Source organism: Carcharhinus amblyrhynchos, unplaced genomic scaffold (assembly GCF_965287045.1).
Source record: "Carcharhinus amblyrhynchos unplaced genomic scaffold, sCarAmb.v2.hapA scaffold_67, whole genome shotgun sequence".
In the NCBI taxonomy this organism is placed as follows: Eukaryota; Metazoa; Chordata; class Chondrichthyes; order Carcharhiniformes; family Carcharhinidae; genus Carcharhinus; species Carcharhinus amblyrhynchos.
In genome coordinates this window covers 959,787-985,848 of record NW_027649807.1, presented here as the reverse complement: position 1 = coordinate 985,848, position 26,062 = coordinate 959,787, and the positions used below count along the sequence as shown (strand labels likewise).

The 26,062-nt window shown below is 46.6% G+C and overlaps 1 protein-coding gene across 1 annotated transcript in view; it reads left to right on the top strand.

Moving 5' to 3' along the window:
* The window catches only part of LOC145337727 (disintegrin and metalloproteinase domain-containing protein 12-like), a gene marked incomplete at its 5' end in the record, with an annotated part of 178,071 nt that overhangs the window by 56,691 nt on the left and 95,318 nt on the right, over positions 1-26,062 (top strand). Inside the window, one exon of the mRNA XM_080182566.1 lies at positions 22,559-22,667. Within this exon, the coding sequence (XP_080038692.1) occupies positions 22,559-22,667 (109 nt within the window). The remainder of the gene's footprint in view (positions 1-22,558; positions 22,668-26,062) is intronic.

Here is a 26,062-nt window from a genome sequence, read left to right as displayed (position 1 = left end):
ACTGTACAAAACTCTGGTGCGGCCGCACTTGGAGTATTGCGTATAGTTCTGGTCGCCGCATTATAAGAAAGATGTGGAGGCATTGGAAAGGGTGCAGAGGAGGTTTACCAGGATGTTGCCTGGTATGGTGGGAAGGTCTTATGAGGAAAGGCTGAGGGACTTGAGGTTATTTTCATTGGAGAGAAGAAGGTTACGAGGTGACCTGATTGAGTCATACAAGATGATCAGAGGATTGGATAGGGTGGACAGTGAGAGCCTTTTTCCTCGGATGGTGATGGCTAACACAAGGGGACATAGCTTTAAATTAAGGGGTGGTAATTATAGGACGGATGTCAGGGGTAGGTTCTTTACTCAGAGGGTAGTAAGGGCGTGGAATGCCCTGCCTGCAGCAGTTGTGGACTCGCCAACTTTAAGGGTGTTCAAATGGTCAGTGGATAGGCATATGGATAACATTGGAATAGTTTAGGTTAGAGGGTCATTAGATTGGTTCCACTGGTCGGCGCAACATCGAGGGCCGAAGGGCCTGTACTGCGCTGGAATGTTCTATGTTCTGTGTCCAATATCTCCCACCATGAACCTTAAAGTTACGCCCCCTAGTAACAGCTACATCCACCCTGTGTGGTGGATGTAGGTCTGTGTGGAACCAGAAGAAATGGCAGAGGTGCTCAATGAGTACTTTGCCTCAGTATTCACAGTGGAAGCTGATCTGGGAGATTTTGCTACGGATTTGCAGCAGATGGAAAAGATTGAGTATGTGGATATTAACGAAGAGGATGTGTTAGAACTTTTGAATTCTATCGCCGGGACCAGATAGGATGTACCCCAGGATACTGTGGGAGGCGAGGGAAGTGATTGCAGAGCCCCTGGCGATGATCTTTGCGTCGTCAATGGAGACGGGAGAGGTTCCGGAAGATTGGAGGATTGCGGATGTAGTTCCTATTTTCAAGAAAGGGAACAGAGATAGCCCGGGAAATTACCGACCGGTGAGTCTGACCTCAGTGGTTGGTAAGCTGATGGAGAGGCTTCTGAGGGACAAGATTTACGAGCATTTGGAGAGGTTTGACATGATCAGAAATAGTCAGCATGGATTTGTCAAGGGCAGGTCGTGCCTTACGAGCCTAGTTGAGTTCTTCGATGATGTGACTGAACACATTGACGAAGGAAGTGCAGTGGACGTGGTGTACATGGACTTCAGCAAGGCGTTTGATAAGGTCCCCCATGCAAGACTTCTTGAGAAGGTGAGAGGGCATGGGATCCAAGGGCCTTTGGCCTTGTGGATCCAGAACTGGCTTGCCTGCAGAAGGCAGAGAGTGGTTGTGGATGGGTCTTTTTCTGCATGGAGGTCAGTCACCAGTGGAGTGCCCCAGGGATCTGTTCTAGGACCCTTGCTGTTTGTCATTTTCATAAATGACCTGGATGAGGAAGTGGGGGGATGGGTAAGTAAGTTCGCTGATGACACGAAGGTCGGTGGTGTTGTGGATGGTCTGGAAGGACGTCAGAAGTTGCAGCAGGACATAAATAGGATGCAGGACTGGGCGGAGAAGTGGCAGATGGACTTCAACGCGGATAAATGTGTAGTCGTCCATTTTGGCAGAACCAACGGGATGAACGGGTACACTATCAAGGGCAGGAGTCTTAGTAGTGTTGAAGAGCAGAAGGATCTTGGGGTCCGGGTCCACAGGACTCTTAAATCAGCCTCGCAGGTGGAGGAGGTGGTCAAGAAGGCGTATGGTGTACTGGCCTTCATTAATCGAGGGATTGAGTTTAGGAGTCGGGAGGTAATGCTGCAACTTTATAAGACCCTTGTCAGGCCTCATTTGGAGTACTATGCGCAGTTCTGGTCGCCTCACTATAGGAAAGACGTAGAAGCTATTGAAAGGGTACAGAGGAGATTTACAAGGATGTTGCCTGGACTGGGAGGCATGCCTTATGAAGTTAGGTTGAGGGAGCTGGGTCTCTTTTCCCTGGAGAGACGAAGGTTGAGAGGCGACCTGATAGAAGTTTATAAAATGTTGAGAGGAATAGATAGGGTGGATTCTCAGAGGCTATTTCCCCGGGTTGAAATGGTCGCTACGAGAGGACACAGATTTAAGGTGCGGGGAGGAAAGTACAGAAGTGATGTTAGGGGTAAGTTTTTCACTCAGAGGGTGGTGAGTGAATGGAATCGGCTGCCGTCAGTGGTGGTGGAGGCGAACTCGCTGGGGTCTTTTAAAAGACTTCTGGATGAGTATATGGGGTTTAATGGGATTGGGGGTTATAGATAGGTCTGTAGATTGGTAGGTGTAGATGTGATCGGCGCAACTCGTGGGCCGAAGGGCCTGTTTGTGCTGTAGTGTTCTATGTTCTATGTTCACCCGAGGAAATAGTCTCTGCACATCCACTCTATCCCCCTCATCATCTTATAAACCTCTATTAAGTCTCCTCTCATCCTCCTCCGCTCCAAAGAGAAAAGCCCCAACTCCCTCAACCTTTCCTCATAAGACCTACCCTCCAAACCAGGCAGCATCCTGGTAAATCTCCTCTGCACTCTCTCCAATGCTTCCACATCCTTCTTATAGTGAGGTGACCAGAACTGAACACAATATTCCAAATGTGGTCTCACCAACATCCAGTACAGTTCCAACATAATCCCACATCTCTTAAACTCAAACCCCCTGTTAATAAACACTAACACACTATAAGCCTTCTTCACGGCTCTATCCACTTGAGTGGCAACCTTCAGAGATCTGTGGATGTGAACCCCAAGATCTCTCTGTTCCTCCACATTCCTCAGAACCCTGCCGTTGACCCTGTAATCCACATTCAAGTTTGTCCTACCAAAATGAATCACCTCACACTTATCAGGGTTAAACTCCATCTGCCACTTTTCGGCCCAGCTCTGCATCCTATCAATGTCTCTTTGCAGCCTGTAAGAGCCCTCCACCTCATCCACTACTCCACCAATCTTGGTGTCATCAGCAAATTGACTAACCCACCCTTCAGCCCCCTCTTCCAAGTCATTGTTAAAAATCACTAATAGCAGAGGACCCAGCACTGATCCCTGTGGTACACCACTGGTAACTGGCCTCCAGTCTGAAAATTTTCCCTCCACCACAACCCTCTGTCTTCTATGAGACAGACAGTTACTTATTCATACAAAGAACAGTACAGCACAGGAAACAGGCCCTTCGGCCCTCCAAGCCTGTGCTGCTCATTGGTCCAATTAGACCATTCGTTTGTACCCCTCCATTCCCAGTCTGCTCATGTGACTATCCGGATAAGCCTTAAACGATCCCAGTGTGTCCGCCTCCACCACCCTGCTTTGCCGTGCATTCCAGGCCCCCACCCCCTCTGTGTAAAATACGTCCCTCTGATATCTGAGTTATACCTCACCCTCCTCACCTTGAACCTGTGACCCCCTCATGTTTGTCACCTCCGACCTGGGAAAAAGCTTCCCACTGTTCACCCTATCTATACCCTTCATAATTTTATACACCTCTATTAGGTCTCGCCTCATTCTCCGTCTTTCCAGGGAGACAAACCCCAGTTTACCCAATCTCTCCTCATAGCTAAGACCCTCCATACCAGGCAGCATCCTGGTAAACCTTCTCTGTACTCTCTCCAAAGCCTCCACGTCCTTCTGGTAGTGTGGCGACCAGAACTGGACGCAGTATTCCAAATGTGGCCTAACCAGCATTCTACACAGCTGCAACTTTAGGCTCCAGCTTCAATACTCTGTACCCCGTCCTATAAAGGCAAGCATGCCACATGCCTTCTTCACCACCTTCTCCACCTGTGCTGCCACCTTCAGGGATTTGTGGACTTGCACACCCAGGTCCCTCTGTGTGTCTATACTCCTGATGGTTCTGCCATTTATTGTACAGCTCTCCCCTACATTAGTCCTACCAAAATGCATCACTTCACGTTTATCTGGATTAAATTCCATCTGCCATTTCTCTGCCCAATTTTCCAGCCTATCTATATCCTGCTGTATTGTCCGACAATGTTCATCGCTATCAGCAAGTCCAGCCATCTTTGTGTCGTCCGCAAACTTACTGATCACACCGGTTACTCCTTCTTCCAAATCATTTATATATATCACAAATAGCAGAGTCCCAGTACAGAGCCCTGCAGAACACCACTGGCCACAGACCCCCAGCTGAAAAAAGACCCTTTGACTGCTACCCTCTGTCTCCTGTGGCCAAGCCAGTTCTCTCCCCATCTTGCCACCTCTCCTTCTATCCCATGAGCCTTAACCTTCTTAACTAACCTGCCATGAGGGACTTTGTCAAACACCTTACTGAAATCCATATAGACGACATCCACGGCCCTTCCATCGTCAACCGTTTTTGTCACCTCCTCAAAAAACTCCACCAAATTTGTAAGGCACGACCTCCCTCTTACAAAACCATGCTGCCTGTCACTAATGAGATTGTTCCATTCTAAATGTGCATACATCCTATCTCTAAGAATCCTCTCCAACAACTTCCCTACCATGGACATCAAGCTCACCGGCTGAGAATTACCCGGGTTATCCCTGATACCCTTCTTAAACAACGGTACCACATTCGCTATCCTCCAATTCTCAGGGACCTCACCTGTGTCCAATGAAGAGACAAAGATCTCCGTCAGAGGCCCAGCAATTTCATCTCTTGTCTCCCTATGCAGTCTAGGATAGATGCCATCAGGCCCTGGGGATTTGTCAGTTTTCCTCCCTTGTAATGGAGATTCTCTCTAACGGGTCAATACTTCCCTCTGAGACACTCCCAGTCAACACGTCCCTCTCCTTTGTGAATACTGATGCAAAGTATTCATTTAGGATCTCAACTATTCCCTTGGGTTCTCAGCATAATTCCCTTCCTTTGTCCCTGAGAGGTCCAATTTTTTTCCCTGACAATTCTTTTAGAACATAGACCACTACAGCACAAACAGGCCCTTCGGCCCACAAGTTGTGCCTATCATATCTCTACCTACCAGGCCATACAACTATCTAGAACCCTTTAAATCCCTTTAAATCCCATGTACTCATCCAGAAGTCTTTTAAAAGACCCCAGCGAGTTCACCTCCACCACCACTGACGGCAGCCGATTCCACTCACTCACCACCCTCTGAGTGAAAAACTTACCCCTAACATCACTTCTGTACTTTCCTCCCCGCACCTTAAACCTGTGTCCTCTCGTAGTGACCATTTCAACCCGGGGAAATAGCCTCCGAGAATCCACCCTATCTATTCCTCTCAACATTTTATAAACCTCTATCAGGTCGCCTCTCATCCTCTCCACGGAGAAAAGACCGAGCTCTCTCAACCTATCCTCATAAGGCATGCCTCCCAAACCAGGCAACATCCTTGTAAATCTCCTCTGCACCCTTTCATAGAACATAGAACATTACAGCGCAGAACAGGCCCTTCGGCCCACGATGTTGCGCCGACCAGTTACAAAACAATGACCCTCTAACCTAAACCAATCCCTTCTCGTCCATAAACCTATCCACGGATCTCTTAAACGCCCCCAAACTAGGCGCATTTACAACTGCAGCAGGCAGGGCATTCCAATCCCTCACCACCCTCTGGGTAAAGAACCTACCCCTGACATCCGTCCTATAACTACCACCCCTTAATTTAAAGCCATGCCCCCTCGTGCTAGATTTCTCCATCAGAGGAAAAAGGCTATCACTGTCCACCCTATCTAAACCTCTAATCATCTTATATGTTTCAATAAGATCCCCTCTTAGCCGCCTTCTTTCTAACGAAAACAACCTCAAATCCCTCAGCCTCTCCTCATAGGATCTCCCCTCCATACCAGGCAACATCCTGGTAAACCTCCTCTGCACCCTCTCCAAAGCCTCCACATCCTTCCTGTAATGTGGGGACCAGAACTGCACACAATACTCCAAGTGCGGCCGCACCAGAGTTGTGTACAGTTGCAACATGACGCTGCGGCTCCTAAATTCAATCCCCCTACCAATAAACGCCAAGACACCGTATGCCTTCTTAACAACCCTATCTACTTGATTCCCAACTTTCAGGGATCTATGTACACATACACCTAGATCCCTCTGCTCATCCACGCTATTCAAAGTCCTCCCGTTAGCCCTATACTCGACACATCTGTTATTCCTACCAAAGTGAATTACCTCACACTTCTCCGCATTAAACTCCATCCGCCACCTCTCGGCCCAGCTCTGCAACCTGTCTAAGTCTTCCTGCAAACTATGACACCCTTCCTCACAATCTACCACACCTCCGACTTTGGTGTCATCAGCAAATTTACTAATCCACCCAACTATACCCTCATCCAGATCATTAATAAAAATTACAAACAGCAGTGGCCCCAAAACAGATCCCTGAGGCACACCACTCGTAACCGAACTCCATGATGAATATTTACCATCAACCACCACACTCTGTCTCCTATCCGCCAGCCAATTCCTGATCCAATTCCCTAGAACTGCGCACAGTACTCCAAGTGGGGTCTGACAAGGGTCTTATAAAGTTGCAGCATTTCCTCCCAACTCCTAAACTCAATCCCTCGATTAATGAAGGCCAGTACACCATACACCTTCTTGACCACATCCTCCACCTGCGAGGCTGATTTAAGAGGCCAATGGACCCGGACCCCAAGATCCTTCTGCTCTTCAACACTACTAAGACTCCTACCCTTGATATTGTATTCCTTCATCCCATTGGTCCTGCCAAAATGGACCACTACACATTTATCCGCGTTGAAGTCCATCTGCCACTTCTCTGCCCAGTCCTGCATCCTATCAATGTCTCACTGCAACTTCTGACATCCCTCCAGACTATCCACAACACCACCAACCTTCGTATCATCGGCGAACTTACCAACCCATCCCTCCACTTCCTCATCCAGGTCATTCATGAAAATGACAAACAGCAAGGGTCCTAGAACAGATCCCTGGGGCACTCCACTGGTGACTGACCTCCATGCAGAAAAAGACCCATCCACAACCACTCTCTGCCTTCTGCAGGCAAGCCAGTTCTGGATCCACAAGGCCAAAGCCCCTTGGATCCCATGCCCTCTCACCTTCTCAAGAAGTCTTGCATGGGGGACCTTATTGAACTCCTTGCTGAAGTCCATGTCAACCACATCCACGGCACTTCCTTCGTCAATGTGTTCAGTCACATTATTGAAGAACTGAACTAGGCTCGTAAGGCACGACCTGCCCTTGACAAAGCCATGCTGACTATTTCTGATCATTCTAAACTTCTCTAAATGCTCATAAATCTTGTCCCTCAGAATCCTCTCCATCAACTTACCAACCTCTGAGGTCCGACTCACCGGTCGGTAATTTCCCGGGCTGTCCCTGTTCCCTTTCTTGAAAATAGGAACTACATCCGCAATCCTCCAATCCTCTGGAACCTCTCCCGTCTCCATTGACGATGCAAAGATCATCGCCAGGGGCTCTGCAATCACTTCCCTCGCCTCCCACAGTATCCTGGGGTATATCCCATCTGGTCCCGGTGACTTATCTATCTTGATAGAATTCAAAAGTTCTAACACATCCTCCTCCTTAATATCCACATACTCAATCTTTTCAGTCTGCTGCAAACCTGTAGTACAACCTCCCAGATCAGTTTCCACACTTTCCACTGTGAACACTGAGGCAAAGTACTCATTGAGCACCTCTGCCATTTCTTCTGGTTCCACACAGACCTTTCCCCCTTCACCTTTTATAGGTCCTATCCCTTCTCTTCTCATCCTTTTACCTTTCACATATTTATAGAAGGCCTTGGGATTCTCCTTAATCTTACCCGCCAAGGTCTTCTCATGACCCCTTCTGGCTCTCCTAATTTCCTTTATAAGCTCCTTTCTACAATCCTGATACTCCTCTAGATCCTTAACATCTCCTAGCTCTCTGAACCTTTTGTACACCTTTCTTTTCTTCCTGACCAGGTTCACCACAACCTTCGGAATCAAGTAGATAAGGTTGTTAAGAAGGCATACAGTGTCTTGGCGTTTATTGGTAGGGGGATTGAATTTAGGAGTCGCAGCGTCATGTTGCAACTGTACACAACTCTGGTGCGGCCGCACTTGGAGTACTGTGTGCAGTTCTGGTCCCCACATTACAGGAAGGATATGGAGGCTTTGGAGAGGGTGCAGAGGAGGTTTACCAGGATGTTGCCTGGTATGGAGGGGAGGTCCTATGAGGAGAGGCTGAGGGATTTGGGGTTGTTTTCGCTGGAAAGAAGGCGGCTAAGAGGGGATCTTATTGAAACATATAAGATGATTAGAGGTTTAGATAGGGTGGATAGTGATAGCCTTTTTCCTCTGATGGAAAAATCTAGCACGAGGGGGCATGGCTTTAAACTAAGGGGGGGTAGTTATAGGACAGATGTCAGGGGTAGGTTCTTTACCCAGAGGGTGGTGAGGGATTGGAATGCCCTGGCTGCTGCAGTTGTAAATGCGCCTAGTTTGGGGGCGTTTAAGAGATCCGTGGATAGGTTTATGGACGAAATGGGATTGGTTTAGGTTAGAGGGTTATTGTTTTTTAACTGGTCGGCACAACATCGTGGGCCGAAGGGCCTGTTCTGCGCTGTAATGTTCTATGTTCTATGTTCGTGCACCACGGCTCCCGCGACCCACCAAAACCCCCCTGTCTCATCGCAACGTTATCGTGCAGAGCTCCAGTCAAACATTCCTTGAAAATCCACCACCTTCCTTCAGTACTTTTCCCCAAGAACACCTCCTTCCAGTTTACTCGTCTAATTTCCTGCCTGACGTCTTCATATTTCCCCTTACTCCAGACAAACACCTTCCTAGCCTGCCTGATCCTATCTCTTTCCAATGCTATCGTGAAGGAGATAGAATTATGATCTCCGTCCCCAAGATGCTCTCCCACCGAGAGATCCGACACCTGTCCTGGTTCATTAGCCAGCACCAGGTCAAGTACAGCCTCTCCCCTCGTAGACTTATCCACGTACTGTGTCAGGAAACCCCCCTGAACACACCTAACAAACTCCTCCCCATCCAAACCCCTTACCCTAGGGATATTCCAGACGATGTTTGGGAAATTAAAGTCTCCCATCACAACAACTCGGTTATTACTCTTTTGTTATTAACGTATGAATAAAATGCCTTTGGATTCTCCTTAACCCTGTCTGCCAAGAACAGTTCATGACCCCTTTTTGCCCTTCTAACTCCCTGTTTGAGTTCTTTCCTACTTTCTCTGTATTCCTCCAGTGCTCTGTCTGTTTTCAGTTGCCTGGACCTAACGTACGCCTCTCTTCCTTTTGATCAGATCCTCAATTTCCCTGGTTATCCATGGCTCTCGAATCTTACCTTTCCTGTCCTTCCTTTTTACAGGCACATGCCTGTCCTGCAGTCCTATCAACTGTTCTTTAAAAGACTCCCACATGCCAGATGTGGCAAATTTCCTTCTATCCCACACATCCTGATCTTGTCATCAGCCTACCATGGGGAACCTTATCAAACACCTTACTCAAATCCATGTATACAACATCAACTGCTCTACCTTCGTCTACATACATAGTTACCTCCTCAAAGAATTCAATCAAATTTGTGAGGCAGGACTTACCCCTCACAAAACCATGCTGACTATCCCAGATTAAACTGAATCTTTGCAAATGGTTATAAATCCTATCTCCCAGGACCCTTTCCATTAACTTACTGACCACCAAAGTAAGACTAACCGGCCTATAATTACCAGGATTATTCCTATTTCCTTTCTTGAAGAGAGGAACAGTATTTGCCACTCTCCAGTCCTCTGGCACTGTGCCTGTGGACAGTGAGGACCCAAAGATCAAAGCTAAAGTCTCCGCAATCTCATCCCTTGCCTCCTAAAATATCCTAGGATGTATCCCATCTGGCCCAGGGGACTTATCCACCCTCAGGTTTTTCAAAATTGCAAAGACATCTTCCCTCAGAACATCTACCTCTTCCATCCTATCAGGCTGTATCACACTCTCATCCTCAAAAACATGGCCCCTCTCCTTAGTGAACAGTGAAGAAAAGTATTCACTCAATGCCTCACCTATCTCTTCTGACTCTATGCAGAAGTTCCCACTACTATCCTTGACTGGCCCTAACCTCACCCTGGTCACTCTTTTATTTCTCACATAAGAATAAAAAGCCTTGAGGTTTTCCTTTATCCGACCCGTCAAGGACTTCTCATGCCCCCTCCTCGCTCCCCTAAGCCCTTTTTTAAACTCATTCCTAGCTACCTTGTAACCCTCAAGCGACCCAACTGAACCTTGTTTTTCTATCCTTACATACGCTTCCTTTTTCCTCTTGACAAAACATTCAATCTCCTTTGTGAACCATGGTTCCCTCACTCGGCCATTTCCTCCCTGCCTGCCAGGGACATACCTATCAAGGACACGCAGTATTTGTTCCTTAAACAAGCTCCACTTTTCATTTGTGCCCATACCTGACAGTTTCTGTTCCCATCTTACGCTCCCTAATTCTTACCTAATCGCATCATAAGTACTCCGGCCCCAATTATAAACCTGCCGTGTGACCCTATCCCTCTCCATTGCAATAATGAAGGACACTGAATTGTGGTCACTATCTCCAAAGTGCTCTCCCACAAACAAATCTAACACTTGGCCTGGTTCATTACCCAGTACCAAGTCCAATGTGGCCCCATCTCTTGTTGGCTTATCCAGTTATTGTGTCAGGAAACCCTCCTGCACACATTGTACAAAAACTGCCCCATCCAAACTATTCGTAAGAACATAAGAACATCAGAAATAGGAGCAGGAGTAGGCCATCTAGCCCTTCGAGCCTGCCCCGCCATTCAATAAGATCATGGCTGATCCTCCTCAACTCCGTTCTAAACCGCCCCCCCTTTATCTTGAGGCTGTGCCCCCTAGTCCTACTGTCCTTTCTGAGCGGGAAGAGTCTCTCCACCTCTATCCTATCCATCCCATTCATCATCTTATACGTCTCAATGACATCTCCCCTCATTCTTCTGAACTCTAATGAGTACAAGCCTAGTTTATTCAGCCTCTCCTCATAGCTCAACCCCCTCAACTCCGGCATCAGCCTAGTAAACCTCCTCTGCACTCCCTCCAAGGCCAAAATATCTTTGCGCAGGTGCGGCGCCCAAAACTGCACACAGTACTCCAGCTGCGGCCTCACCAATGCCCTATACAGCTGCAGCAAGACCTCCCTACTTTTATATTCAATCCCCCTCGCTATGAAGGCCAGCATCCCATTCGCCTTCCTGACCACCTGCTGCACCTGCAGGCTGGGTTTTTGCGACTCATGCACAAGGACCCCGAGGTCCCTCTGCACCGTCGCATGCTGCAGTTTTTTGCCACGTAAGTAATAATCCTTCCTACCATTATAAGGTTCCAACCAATATTTGGAAAGTTAAAGTCACCCATGATAATTACCCTGTGACCTCCACAGACCTATCAAAGAACAAAGAACAAAATCAGCCCGGGAAACAGGCCATTCGGCCCAACGAGCCCGCGCCGCCATCTCAACACCACCAGTCCACCTCTCCACCCACGACCCCTGTCTAATGTTTTATGGCCATCCAGATTGAGGGAAGCTGATTTAGGGACAATTTATTCCTGCCAATCAGCCTAACAGCACATCTTTGGGGTGTGGGAGGAAACTGGAGCACCCGGAGAAAACCCATGATCTGCTTTCCCTGTTCCTGAGGAGCAGTATCGAGAGGCAGCGATTTTTGGGCGTGTGAGGAGGCAGCAAAAAAGGTATATTTTTCTGTTTATATTGTTTAACTTTTTATTTCTAGTTTAAAGTCGCGAGTTTCGGCGGTTTTTTTAAAATTAGTTAGAAACCGGAAGTCGTCACTAGGACGCTTACCGGTATTTGTAGTTTTTTTTTCTCGGGCCCCTAACCCTATAAATTAGCGCAGAGAGGATACCCGATCCTCTACACTGGTAGAGAATCCCACCCTCCCACCTCCTCTAACCTAACTATAAGTGTGGGGGAAGTTTTTTTTTATATTTTTATTTTTCTGCTGGTAATTGTTTCAGGGATGGCAGTTCAGGCAGTGTGCTGCATCTCCTGTGGGATGTATGTGGTGAGGGACTCCAGTAGTGTTTCTGGTGATTTTACCTGTAGGAAGTGTGTTAGATTGCAGCTTCTGGAGGAGCGTGTAAAGGAGCTGGAGGTGGAATTAGAGGAACTCCGGATGATTCGGGAGGCGGAGGCGGACATTGATAGGAGTTATAAGGAGATAGTCACTCCTAGAAATGAGTCTTGGGTAAATGCCAGGAAGAGGGGAAAGAAGCAACTGGGGGGACAATCCCCTGGGGCTGTTCCCCTCCAAAATAGGTTTTCGGTCCTGGAGGCTACAGTTGAGGAGGAATCAACTGGGGATAGCCAAAGGGAGCAGGTCTCTGGGGGTGAGCCTATTGTAAAAGCTCAGGTGGTTAGGGGATGTAAAAGATTGGGCCTCGTGATTGGGGACTCCACAGTTAAGGGGACAGATAAGAGAGTCAGAGGTAATGGTAGGGACTCAGGGCTGGTGTGTTGCCTACCCGGGGCTGGGGTCCGGGATGTATCGGAAAGGGTATTCAGGACACTTAGGGGAGAGGGAGATCAACCCCAAGTTATAGTTCATGTGGGGACGCATGACATAGGGAGGTTAAGGGAAGGGGATATTAAGCAGAACTTTATGGAGTTGGGGTGGAAACTTAAGGCCAAATCAGACAGAGTGGTTATCTCGGGACTCTTGCCTGTGCCACGGGATAGTTTAGAGCGGAACAGAGAGAGGGAAAGTTTGAACTCATGGCTGAGGGGATGGTGCAGGAGGGAGGGGTTCAGGTTCTAGAACAATTGGGGCTCATTCTGGGGAAGGTGGGACCTCTACAAGAGTGATGGTCTACACCTGAATCAGAGGGGAACCAATATCTTGGGGGGAAAATTTGCAAAGGCTATGCAGGGGGGTTTAAACTGATTCGGAGGGGGGGTGGGACCCTGAGTAGAGGGGGTGAAAGTGAGGGGGGCATAGATGGGGACTGCAATGCACGGCATCGTGGGGGTGGGGTGGAGCAGGGTTTGAAATGCGTATACTTTAATGCGAGGAGTATTCGCAATAAAGTGGGTGAACTTGCAGCGTGGATCAGTACCTGGAACTTTGATGTTGTGGCCATTTCAGAGACATGGATAGAGCAGGGACAGGAATGGTTGTTGCAGGTCCCAGGGTTCAAATGCTTCAGTCGGAGTAGAGAAGGAGGTAGAAGGGGGGGAGGGGTAGCATTATTAGTCAAGGACTGTATCACAGTGTCAGAGAGGAAGTTTGATGAGGACTTGTCTGTTGAGGTAGTATGGGCTGAGATTAGAAATAGGAGAGGAGAGGTCACCCTGATGGGAGTCTTTTATAGACCTCCTAAAAGTTCTAGAGAGGTTGAGGAAAGGATTGCGGAGACGATCCTGGTTAGAAGTGAAAGTAATAGGGTAATTGTTATGGGGGACTTTAACTTTACTAATATTGATTGGAATTGCTATAGCTCTAGCTCGTTAGAGGGGTCAGTTTTTGTACAAAGCGTGCAGGAAGGTTTTTTGACTCAGTATGTAGATAGGCCAACTAGAGGTGAGGCTATATTGGATTTGGTGCTGGGAAGTGAGCCAGACCAGGTGCTAGACTTGGAAGTTGGTGTGCATTTTGGTGATAGTGACCACAATTCGGTTACGTTCACCTTAGTGATGGAAAGGGATAGGCATGAACCTCGGGCCAGTGGTTTTAGCTGGGGGAAGGGTAATTATGAGGCTATTAGGAGAGAATTAGGAAGCATAGGTTGGACTAGGAGATTACAGGGACTGGGAACGTCCGAAATGTGGAGTTTTTTCAAGGAGCAGCTACTGCGAGTCTGTGATAGGTATGTCCCTGTCAGGCAAGGAGGAATTGGTAGGGCTAGGGAACCGTGGTGCACTAAAAAAGTTGATTCGTTGGTTAAAAAGAAAAAGGAGGCTTATGTTCGGATGAGACTTGAGGGCTCAGGTAGTGCATTAGAAAGCTTTAGATTGGCGAGGAGGGAGTTGAAGAGTGAGTTAAGAAGGGCTAAAAGAGGACATGAGATGAGTTTGGCTGATAGGATCAAGGAGAATCCTAAGACGTTCTATAGGTATGTTAAGAGCAGAAGGTTGGTTAGGGCAAGATTAGGGCCAGTTACAGACAGCAGAGGGAAGTTGTGTGTGGAACCGGAAGAGATTGGAGAGGCATTGAACCAATATTTCTCTTCGGTGTTCACGCAGGGGGACATGAATGTAGCTGAGGAGGACACTGGGTTGCAGGGGTTTAAACTGGACAGTATTGCAGTTGATAAGGGGGATGTGCTGGATATTCTTGAGGGTTTGAAAATAGATAAGTCCCCTGGTCCAGACGGGATTTACCCTAGGATTCTCTGGGAGGCAAGGGAGGCGATTGCAGAGCCTCTGGCTCTGATCTTCAGGTCGTCGTTGGTCTCAGGTATAGTACCGGAAGATTGGAGGATAGCGAATGTTGTCCCATTGTTTAAGAGGGGGAACAGAGACTTCCCCGGGAATTATAGACCGGTGAGTCTTACTTCTGTTGTGGGCAAGGTTTTAGAAAAAATTATTAGGGATAGGATTCATAGTTATTTGGAGAGTAATGAATTGATTGGAGATAGTCAGCATGGTTTTGTAGCGGGTAGGTCGTGCCTTACTAACATAGAACATAGAACACTACAGCACAAACAGGCCCTTCGGCCCACGAGTTGTGCCGATCACATCAACACCTACCAATCTATAGACCTATCTATAACCCCCAATCCCATAAAACCCCATATACTCATCCAGAAGTCTTTTAAAAGACCCCAGCGAGTTCGCCTCCACCACCACTGACGGCAGCCGATTCCATTCACTCACCACCCTCTGAGTGAAAAACTTACCCCTAACATCACTTCTGTACTTTCCTCCCCGCACCTTAAATCTGTGTCCTCTCGTAGCGACCATTTCAACCCGGGGAAATAGCCTTATTGAGTTTTTTGAGAAAGTGACCAAAGAGCTGGATGGGGGTAAGGCAGTTGACGTGGTATATATGGACTTTAGTAAGGCGTTTGATAAGGTTCACCATGGTAGGCTTCTGCAGAAAATGCAGATGTATGGGATTGAGGGTAATCTAGGAAATTGGATTAGGAATTGGCTAGCAGATAGGAGACAGAGGGTGGTGGTTGATGGTAAATATTCGTCATGGAGTTCAGTTACGAGTGGTGTGCGTCAGGGATCTGTTTTGGGGCCACTGCTGTTTGTAATTTTTATTAATGATCTGGATGAGGGTATAGTTGGGTGGATTAGTAAATTTGCTGATGACACCAAAGTCGGAGGTGTGGTAGATTGTGAGGAAGGGTGTCATAGTTTGCAGGGAGACTTAGACAGGTTGCAGAGCTGGGCCGAGAGGTGGCGGATGGAGTTTAATGCGGAAAAGTGTGAGGTAATTCACTTTGGTAGGAATAACAGATGTGTCGAGTATAGGGCTAACGGGAGGACTCTGAATAGTGTGGATGAACAGAGGGATCTAGGTGTATGTGTACATAGATCCCTGAAAGTTGGGAGTCAAGTAGATAAGGTTGTTAAGAAGGCATACGGTGTCTTGGCGTTTATTGGTAGGGGGATTGAATTTAGGAGTCGCAGCGTCATGTTGCAACTGTACACAACTCTGGTGCGTCCGCACTTGGAGTATTGTGTGCAGTTCTGGTCCCCACATTACAGGAAGGATGTGGAGGCTTTGGAGAGGGTGCAGAGGAGGTTTACCAGGATGTTGCCTGGTATGGAGGGGAGGTCCTATGAGGAGAGACTGAGGGATTTGGGGTTGTTTTCGCTGGAAAGAAGGCAGCTAAGAGGGGATCTTATTGAAACATATAAGATGATTAGAGATTTAGATAGGGTGGATAGTGATAGCCTTTTTCCTCGGATGGAGAAAGCTAGCACGAGGGGGCATGGCTTTAAATTAAGGGGGGGTAGTTATAGGACGGATGTCAGGGGTAGGTTCTTTACCCAGAGGGTGGTGAGGGACTGGAATGCCCTGCCTGCTGCAGTTGTAAATGCGCCTCGTTTGGGGGCGTTTAAGAGATCCGTGGATAGGTTTATGGATGAAAAGGGATTGGTTTAGGTTAGAGGGTCATTGTTTTTTAACTGGTCGGCGCAACATCGTGGGCCGAAGGGCCTGTTCTGCGCTGTAATGTTCTATGTTTTATGTTCTATGTTCCCATTCATCATGAATATAAAATATCACTGACCTGAATTATTATTATATGTCCGGGTTAGGTTGACTGGCCATGTTAAAATTGCCCTTAGTGTCCTGAGATGTGTAGGTTAGAGCGATTTAAGAACATAAGAACATAAGAAATAGGAGCAGGAGTAGGCCATCCAGCCCCTCGAGCCTGCCCCGCCATTCAATAAGATCATGGCTGATCTGTCGCTGCTCAGTTCCACTTTCCCGCCCTCTCCCCATAACCCTTAATCCCCTCTCTTATCAAAAACCCATCAACCCGCGTCTTAAATATATTTAGCGAGGCAGCCTCCACCACTTCAACGGGCAGAGAATTCCAGAGATTCACCACCCTTTGAGTGAAGAAGTTCCTCCTCAACTCCGTTCTAAACCGCCCCCCCTTTATCTTGAGGCTGTGCCCCCTAGTCCTACTATCCTTTCTGAGCGGGAAGAGCCTCTCCGCCTCTATCCTATCCATCCCATTCATCATCTTATACGTCTCAATGAGATCTCCTCTCATTCTTCTAAACTCTAACGAGTACAAGCCCAGTTTATTCAGCCTCTCCTCATAGCTCAACCCCCTCAACTCCGGTATCAGCCTAGTAAACCTCCTCTGCACTCCCTCCAAGGCCAAAATATCTTTGCGCAGGTGCGGCGCCCAAAAATGCACACAGTACTCCAGTTGCGGCCTCACCAATGCCCTATACAGCTGCAGCAAGACCTCCCTACTTTTATATTCAATCCCCTTCGCTATGAAGGCCAGCATCCCATTCGCCTTCCTGACCACCTGCTGCACCTGCAGGCTGGGTTTTTGCGACTCATGCACAAGGACCCCGAGGTCCCTCTGCACCGTCGCCTGCTGCAGTTTTTCGCCACATAAGTAATAGTCCTTCCTACCATTTTTCCTACCAAAGTGGACCACCTCACACTTGCCAACATTAAATTCCATTTGCCATTTCCTGGCCCATTCGCCCAGCCTATCTAGATCCTTCTGCAGACTCTCCACACCCTCCGCACAATTTGCCGTTCCCCCAATCTTGGTGTCATCAGCAAATTTCGACACCATACACTCGGTTCCCTCCTCCAGATCATCTATATAAATGGTAAAAAGCTGAGGCCCCAGCACCGACCCCTGGGGCACTCCACTAGTCACCATCCGCCAATCCGAATAGCACCCGTTGACCCCCACTCTCTGTCTCCTATTTGACAACCAATCCTCTATCCACGCTAACACCCTACCCCCAACTCCATGTCCCTCAACCTTCTGCAATAACCTCTTGTGAGGTACTTTGTCAAACGCTTTCTGAAAATCTAGAAAGACCACATCCACCGGCTCTCCTCTATCCACCGCCCTAGACACATCCTCATAGAACTCCAGTAAATTTGTCAGACACGACTTCCCTTTAATGAAACCGTGCTGCGTCTGCTCTATCAAGCAATTCCCCTCAAGATGCCTCGCAATTTCCTCCTTAATGACGGATTCTAACATTTTACCTACCACAGATGTTAAACTAACCGGCCTATAATTCCCCGCCTTTTGCCTGGCACCCTTCTTAAACAACAGCGTAACATTAGCCGTTTTCCAATCTTCCGGCACTTCCCCGGAATCCAGCGACGTCTGGAAAATAACCACCAAGGCATCCACTATCACCTCCGCCATTTCTTTCAGAACCCTCGGATGCATTCCATCCGGTCCTGGGGACTTGTCCATAATCAGCCCCTCCAGTCTGTCGAGCACCACCTCTCTAGTAACAGTAATGTCATTAAGACCCTCCAGTCCTACCACCTTTCCATCGCTAACACCCGGCAAATTATTCACGTCCTCCTCCATGAAGACAGAAACAAAAAAGTTATTCAATACCTTAGCCATATCCCCATCCCCTACCACGAGGTCCCCTTTCTCATCCTCTAAAGGACCAACATTCACCCTAGCCAGCCTCTTCCTTTTTATATATTTATTAACTGTGTCTGTCTCCACAGAGCTGCCTGAGCTGCTGAGTATTTCCACAATGTTCTGTTTTACACTACATTTTGTTTGGGGTTTGTTGTGTCTGTTTATTCACCTTTGAATGGATAGTGAATTGTGCCTTTAACTCTTTAGTTATTCTGTCAAATTAATTAATCATCTAACAATTTGTGGGTAAATATGTGGGGATTTAGGTGTAGGGCCTGGGTAGTCAGTGCAGATGGGCCAAATGGCCTCTTTCTGCCCTGTAGAGATTCTAAGTTATTCTTCTAAGTTATTAACTGTGTCTCTCTCCACAGAGCTGCCTGAGCTGCTGAGTATTTCCACAATGTTCTGTTTTACACTGCATTTTGTTTGGGGTTTGTTGTGTCTGTTTATTCACCTTTGAATGGATAGTGAATTGTGCCTTTAACTCTTTAGTTATTCTGTCAAATTAATTAATCATCTAACAATCGTCCAGCAGATAAAAGCATTGCAAGGCATCTTAATCCCATGTGATGCACATCCTGTTCAATGTGGGAAATCAGGAATACATCTCACATGATGAATAACCATAAATCCATCCAGGAAGGATTGTCAGAAAATCCAGGTTTTAGAGTTTGAGCAGGAGCAGATGTCACTGTGACACAGCTACATGGCTGTGAGCTACATGGGGAGCACTTTTCAGAAGATGATTAACTCTTCACTTAGAAGTGCTCAAACAGAGAGGGACAGAGTGTCCACCAGTCAGTCATGGAGGGATAGGTAAAATGTAGGAGATCTCTGAGTGCATCCCTCTCTTTAGCCAATATTCAGATCTCACTACTCGTGCTGGTTTACCTGCAGAGTGCAGCCAGAACCATGTCCATGGCAGCACAGCTGAGATAGCCGCATAGGACACAGGGTGGGAATGGGAGTAGGAAGGGGAAGAAGATCAGAAACTAAATAGATGAACCATAACAAATACCAAGGGACAAAATCGTGCAAAATACTTCAAAAAGGGTCAGTTTGAAAAACCATCTGAGTTTGGTAAATCAAAATTAAATATTCAAATATAAAACTGTAACAAAACTATTGGCTGCTTTGAAAGATAAGTGCTTTGGACACAACCTAACTTTATTCCATTAAAGATTATAGGTAGTTTAAATAATTTCTATTTGTTTTTGTTATTCAGAATAAGATCCAGGTTGAACTTTAAGCTTAATTCATGTTTCTGTATTTCTGAAATCAGCAGAGATCCAGAAATGTTTGATTTGATTTGATTTATTATTGTCACATGTTAGTGTACAGTGAGAAGTATTGTTTCTTACACAAAACACATTCAGTTTAAAGGAATAATGATCAAAAATGTGGGAAAAGGTTCAGTGATGTCAGGAGCAGAGAGAAACTCTGGTGAAGTCAGTGAGTGAGATGCCAGACACCTGACATAGTCCTGAGGTCACGGAAGCCTCAGCACAGCGTGTGAAGTCATGTTTAGTTCCAGTTTCTGTTGGAGCGACTGGGTCGCTGGAAAATGGTGTGGCAGCCGGAATGTTGATCCAGTGAAGAGGAATGCTGAAATGAGAGGTTAAAATCTTGTGTGGAAGAAGATTTAAAAGCCTGTTGTTCGAGTGTGGAAATTGTAACGATGTGAGTGGTTTTGGGTTTGAATCAAAAAAAGATATCTGGGGCAGTTTTCCCCAAAAAATCCAAGTGCCCAATGGGTGGGAAATGGGAGATTTTCCTGCCTTTTTTTTGGGTGGGGTGGATTTCCAGCACTTCGCGCTCCGCAGAGGGGGATTTACGCTGGAAAGCGGGATACGGAGCCTTATCCCACCCGAGAAGCCAATACCATAGAAAATAGAAGCAGGAGGAGGCCATTTGGCCCTTCGAGCCTGCTCCGCAATTCATTTTGATCATGGCTGATCATCAAATTCAATATCCTGATCACCACCCTCTGGATGAAGAAATTTCTCCTCACCTCAGTTCTAAAAGGTTTATCCCTTATCCTCAAACTCTGACCCCTTGTTCTGGACTTCCCCACCATCGAGAACATTCTTTCTGAATCTCCCCTGTCTAACCCTGTTAGAATTTGATAAGTTTCTATCAGATCCCCTCTGACTCCTCTCAGCTCCAGTGAATATAATCCTTCCTGACTTAGACCATTCTCCTGTGACAGAGCTGCCACCCCAGGAATCAGCATGGTAAACCCTTGCTGTACTCCCTCTATAGCAAGGACATCCTTCCTCAGATAAGGACACTAAAACTGCACACAATACTCCAGGTTTGGCCACACCAATGCCCTATTGCCCTATTCAGTTTCAGCAAAACATCCTTATCTCTATACTCAAATCCTCACATTATGAAGGCTAACATACCATTTGCCTTCTTTACTGCCTGCCGTCCCTGCGCACTTACTTTTAGTGAACGGTGCACGAGGACTCCAAAGTCAGCTTCCCACCCAACTTTGTATCATCTGCAAATTTGGAGATAATACATTCAGTTCCCTTTTCCAGATCATTCATATAATGTGAACAGTTGTGGTCCCAGCACAGATCCCTGCGGAATCCTACTAGTCACTGACTGCTAATCAGGAAAAGACCCATTTATGCCAACTCTTTGCTTCCTATTTGCTAACCAGCTTTCTATCCATCTCAAGACATTACCTGCAATCCCATGTGCTTTAATTTTACACAGAGTCTGTTACGTGAGACCTTGTTGAAAGCCTTCTGAAAGTCTAAATAAATCACCTCCACTGGTTCTCCTCAGTCAACTCTACCAGTTACATCCTCAAAATATTCCAATAGATTCATCAAGCATGATTTCCCTTGTGTAAATCCATGCTGACTTTGTCTGATTATCCCACTGCCTTCCAAATGCTGAGTTAGGAAATCCTTGATAATGGACTCCAGTAACTTCCCCAGTCTCACTGGTCTATAGTTCCCTGTTTACTCTCAACCTCCCTTTTTGAATAGCGGGCTTACATTAGTTACCCTCCAATCTGTAGGAACTGTTCCAGATCCAAAGATTTTTGGAAAATAACCATCAATGGATCTACTATTTCCAGGGCCACTTCCTTAAGTTAGAAACATAGAAAAACTACAGCACAATACAGGCCCTTCGGCCCACAGAGTTGTGCCGAACATGTCCCTACCTTGGAGATTACTAGGCTTACCTACAACCCGATATCTTACTAAATTCCATCTACTTATCTAAACGTCTATCGAATCCGCCTCCACCATTGTTGCTGGCAGCCCATTTCACGCACTCACCACCCTCTGAGTGAACCACCCCCTGACATCTCCTCTGTACCTACTCCCCAGCATCTTAAACCTGTGTCTTCTTGTGGCAATAATTTCAGCCCTGGGCAAAAAGCCTCTGACTATCCACCCGATATATACCTCTCAACATCTTATACACCTCTATCAGGTCACCTCTCATCCTTCGTCTCTCCAGGGAGAAAAGGCCGAGCTCTCTCAACCTATCTTCATAAGGCATGCTCCCCAATCCAGGCAACATCCTTGTAAATCTCCTCTGCACCCTCTCAATAGCTTCCACATCCTTCCTATAGTGAGGCAACCAGAACTGCACACAGTACTCCAAGTGGGGTCTGACCAGTGTCCTATAAAGCTGCAACATTATCTCTCGACTCCTAAACTCAGTTCCTCGATTGATGAAGGCCAGTACACCATACACCTTCTTAACCACATCCCCTACCTGCGAAGCTGCTTTGAGCATCCTCTGAACTCGGACCCCAAGATCCTTCTGATCTTCCACACTGCCAAGTGTCCTACCATTAGTATTATATTCTGCTATCCTATTTGACCTGCCAAAATGAGCTACTTCACACTTATCTGGGTTGAACTCCATCTGCCACTTCTCCGCCCAGTCTTGCATCCTATCAATGTCTCGCTACAACTTCTGACATCCCTCCAGACCATCCACAACACCTCCAACCTTTGTGTCATTGGCAAACTTACCAACCGATCCTTCCACTTCCTCATCCAGGTTTGACAGGGGGCATGCTGAGAGATTGATCCTGTTGGTCCAGAATCTAAAACACAGGGGCACAGCCTGAGGATAAGGCGGATTGTTTAACACTGAGAAGGGTGGTGAATGTTTGGAATATTCTATGCACAGCTTTGTGGGTTTTCCATTGCTGAAGGGGCTGAGGGACGGACAGTTTCTGTTTTCTTGGGAAGCAGGTTTGAGGGAAAGTGAGTTGAATAGTGGAGCAGGTTTAATTGGCCATTGGATCTAATCCTGTTCAGATATCTGACACCCTTAAACTGTGGGAGGTGCTATATGAATAAAAGTTGTTGCATTCTCGTCAGTTTGTTTCATTCTTTCTCTTTCAGTCATTCTCCTGTCACCTGTTTCCTTTGATCAGAGCCTGGAGCAGGGGATGGTTGTCTAGAATGGCCAAGTCTGGGGGTCTTAACACTCCCCCTTTCTGTCTAACAGGTGCCACGTCTGCTGAAGATCTTTGTTATGTATTTATGAACACGGATGGAACTCAATTTGGAAACTGTGGCAAGGATGAAAATGATAAATACATCAAGTGTCGGAAGCAGTAAGTTTGGCTGCAAGCTGCAGAAATTTATACTGGGAGTAATAGTTTGTGACACTGTTCTCAATGCTCACTTTCAACTCAAGGAAAGAATTATTCTTTTCATTAAACCACAAGACCCTCACTGAATGATAATTCCAGAAACACTGATATTTCTGTGTGTTGACTTATTATTGTCACATGTATTAACATACAGTGAAAAGTCTTGTTTCTTGCACACTATGCAGACAAAACATACTGTTCATAGAGAAGGAAAGGAGAGAATGCAGAATGTAGTGTTACAGTCATAGCTAGGGTGTAGAGAAAGATCAACTTAATGAGAGGTAGGTCCATTCAGAAGTCTGATGGCAGCAGGGAAGAAGCTGTAGTAAGAAGTCTCACAACACCAGGTATATTTGGAATGCGAAGGAACGCTGTTCCTTCATCAGGTGAATGGAGGATTTGGTTCACTAACAGGACTTATATAGACACAAACTCAGTTTACAAAATAATGGTTGGAATGCGAGTCTTTACAGTAATCAAGCCTCCAGAGTCTGAGTACAGTGAATAAAAGCTGAGAGTTGGAAAGAGGCAAAATCTGAATGCCCAGGAGACAGTTTATTCAGAGAAAATGAATAAGGTACTCTGCACAAAAGCTCTGGATCACGGGTGGTAAGCTCAGAAAAGTACTTGTTTAAATAGTTTCCAAAAAAGCAATATCCTTGACATATACAGCTGTGCATTAAATACAGAATATATTGTCATTGTAATAAGGTTATACGAAGGAGCAAAAAAAATGCAATGTTGTAATAAACTGAAAATGCACAGCAGATACTTCAGATTTTGTAAAGAGAAAAGGCACATTAACAATTTAGGCCCTCTGTCATAATAGAAGGCTGTAATAAGTCATGTTATTATAAATCATTTATTTATCAAAATAAGAATTTTTTAATGCAAAAAACACATACCTGATTCTAAAGGGCCAATAATCAAGTTTACCATATGAATGCTTTCATAGAATATTTGTGTTGATTTACATGAGGTATTTAAATGTTTCATAATTACTAGGTGATGTGATTTGCAGATGCCTTTTATCTGTGTCTAGAGTATAGTTTATTCATGTTTTTATTTGAAAAAAAAATCCCGCGGGGGCTATGCCGCGATGAGTAGGAGGGCCGCTGCGGTGAGCACGGAAGCCTAGGGCGTGAGCCCGGGTGGAGCCGCCGCTGGTGCAGATCTTGGTGGTAGTAGCAAATATTCAAACGAGAACTTTGAAGGCCGAAGTGGAGAAGGGTTCCATGTGAACAGCAGTTGAACATGGGTCAGTCGGTCCTAAGAGATTGGCGATAATCTTTTTAGGGCTAACGGGAGGACTTTGAATAGTGTGGATGAACAGAGGGATCTAGGTGTATGTGTACATAGATCCCTGAAAGTTGGGAATCAAGTAGATAAGGTTGTTAAGAAGGCATACTGTGTCTTGGCGTTTATTGGTAGGGGGATTGAATTTAGGAGTCGCAGTGTCATGTTGCAACTGTACACTACTCTGGTGCGGCCGCACTTGGAGTACTGTGTGCAGTTCTGGTCCCCACATTACAGGAAGGATGTGGAGGCTTTGGAGAGGGTGCAGAGGAGGTTTACCAGGATGTTGCCTGGTATGGAGGGGAGGTCCTATGAGGAGAGACTGAGGGATTTGGGGTTGTTTTCACTGGAAAGAAGGCGGCTAAGAGGGGATCTTATAGAAACATATAAGATGATTAGAGGTTTAGATAGGGTGGATAGTGATAGCCTGTTTCCTCGGATGGAGAAATCTAGCACGAGGGGGCATGGCTTTAAATTAAGGGGGGGTAGTTATAGGACGGATGTCAGGGGCAGGTTCTTTACCCAGAGGGTGGTGAGGGACTGGAATGCCCTGCCTGCTGCAGTTGTAAATGCGCCTAGTTTGGGGGCGTTTAAGAGATTGGTGGATAGGTTTATGGACGAAAAAGGAGTGGTTTAGATTAGTGGGTCAATGTTTTTTTTAAAAATAAGACTGGTCGGCGCAACATTGTGGGCCGAAGGGCCTGTTCCGCGCTGTAATGTTCTATGTTCTATGTTCTATGTTTAAAGGTACAGACAATGTGAGTGGAGAGAGGGTTAAGCACAGGTTAAAGAGATGTGTATTGTCTCCAGACAGGACAGTAAGTGAGGTTTTACAAGCTCAGGCAAGTCATGGGGGTTACAGATAGTGTGACATGAACCCAAGATCCCTGTTGAGACCGTCCTCATGTGTGCAGAACTTGGCTATCAGTCTCTGCTCAGCGACTCTGCACTGTCATGTGTTGTGAAGACTGCCTTAACATAAGAACATAAGAAATAGGAGCAGGAGTAGGCCATCTAGCCCTTCGAGCCTGCCCCGCCATTCAATAAGATCATGGCTGATCTGTCATGGTTCAGTTCCACATTCCCGCCCTCTCCCCATAACCCTTAATCCCCTCTCTTATCAAAAACCCATCAACCCGCTTCTTAAATATATTTAGCGAGGCAGCCTCCACCACTTCAACGGGCAGAGAATTCCAGAGATTCACCACCCTTTGAGTGAAGAAGTCCCTCCTCAACTCCGTTCTAAACCGCCCCCCCTTTATCTTGAGGCTGTGCCCCCTAGTCCTACTGTCCTTTCTGAGCGGGAAGAGTCTCTCCACCTCTATCCTATCCATCCCATTCATCATCTTATACGTCTCAATGAGATCTCCCCTCATTCTTCTAAACTCTAACGAGTACAAGCCTAGTTTATTCAGCCTCTCCTCATAGCTCAATCCCCTCAACTCCGGTATCAGCCTAGTAAACCTCCTCTGCACTCCCTCCAAGGCCAAAATATCCTTGCGCAGGTGCGGTGCCCAAAACTGCACACAGTACTCCAGCTGCGGCCTCACCAATGCCCTATACAGCCTCAGCAAGACCTCCCTACTTTTATATTCAATCCCCCTCGCTATGAAGGCCAGCATCCCATTCGCCTTCCTGACCACCTGCTGCACCTGCAAGCTGGGTTTTTGCGACTCATGCACAAGGACCCCGAGGTCCCTCTGCACCGTCGCCTGCTGCAGTTTTTCACCCCGTAAGTAATAATCCGAGAACGTTTACCCGAAGATCAGAGGCCGAGTGCCCGTGACCACTGAAGTGTTCGCCAACAGGAAGAAACCACTCCTGGCTGGTGATTTTCAAGCAATATTCATTCATTCGTTGTCGTAGAGTCTGCATGGTACCTTAATGTACCATGCCTCTTGGAACTTGGTTGGAAATAAGATTCAAGGAGATTACTAAATCTGGGAAATCAACCAGAGTGAAAAGAAGTTTGTATTAGCAACTCTTCTCTCACATTCCATGGCAGATGTGACCTACTTATGAATGTGATTTGTATGGACAACACTGGGTGCAGCTAATCT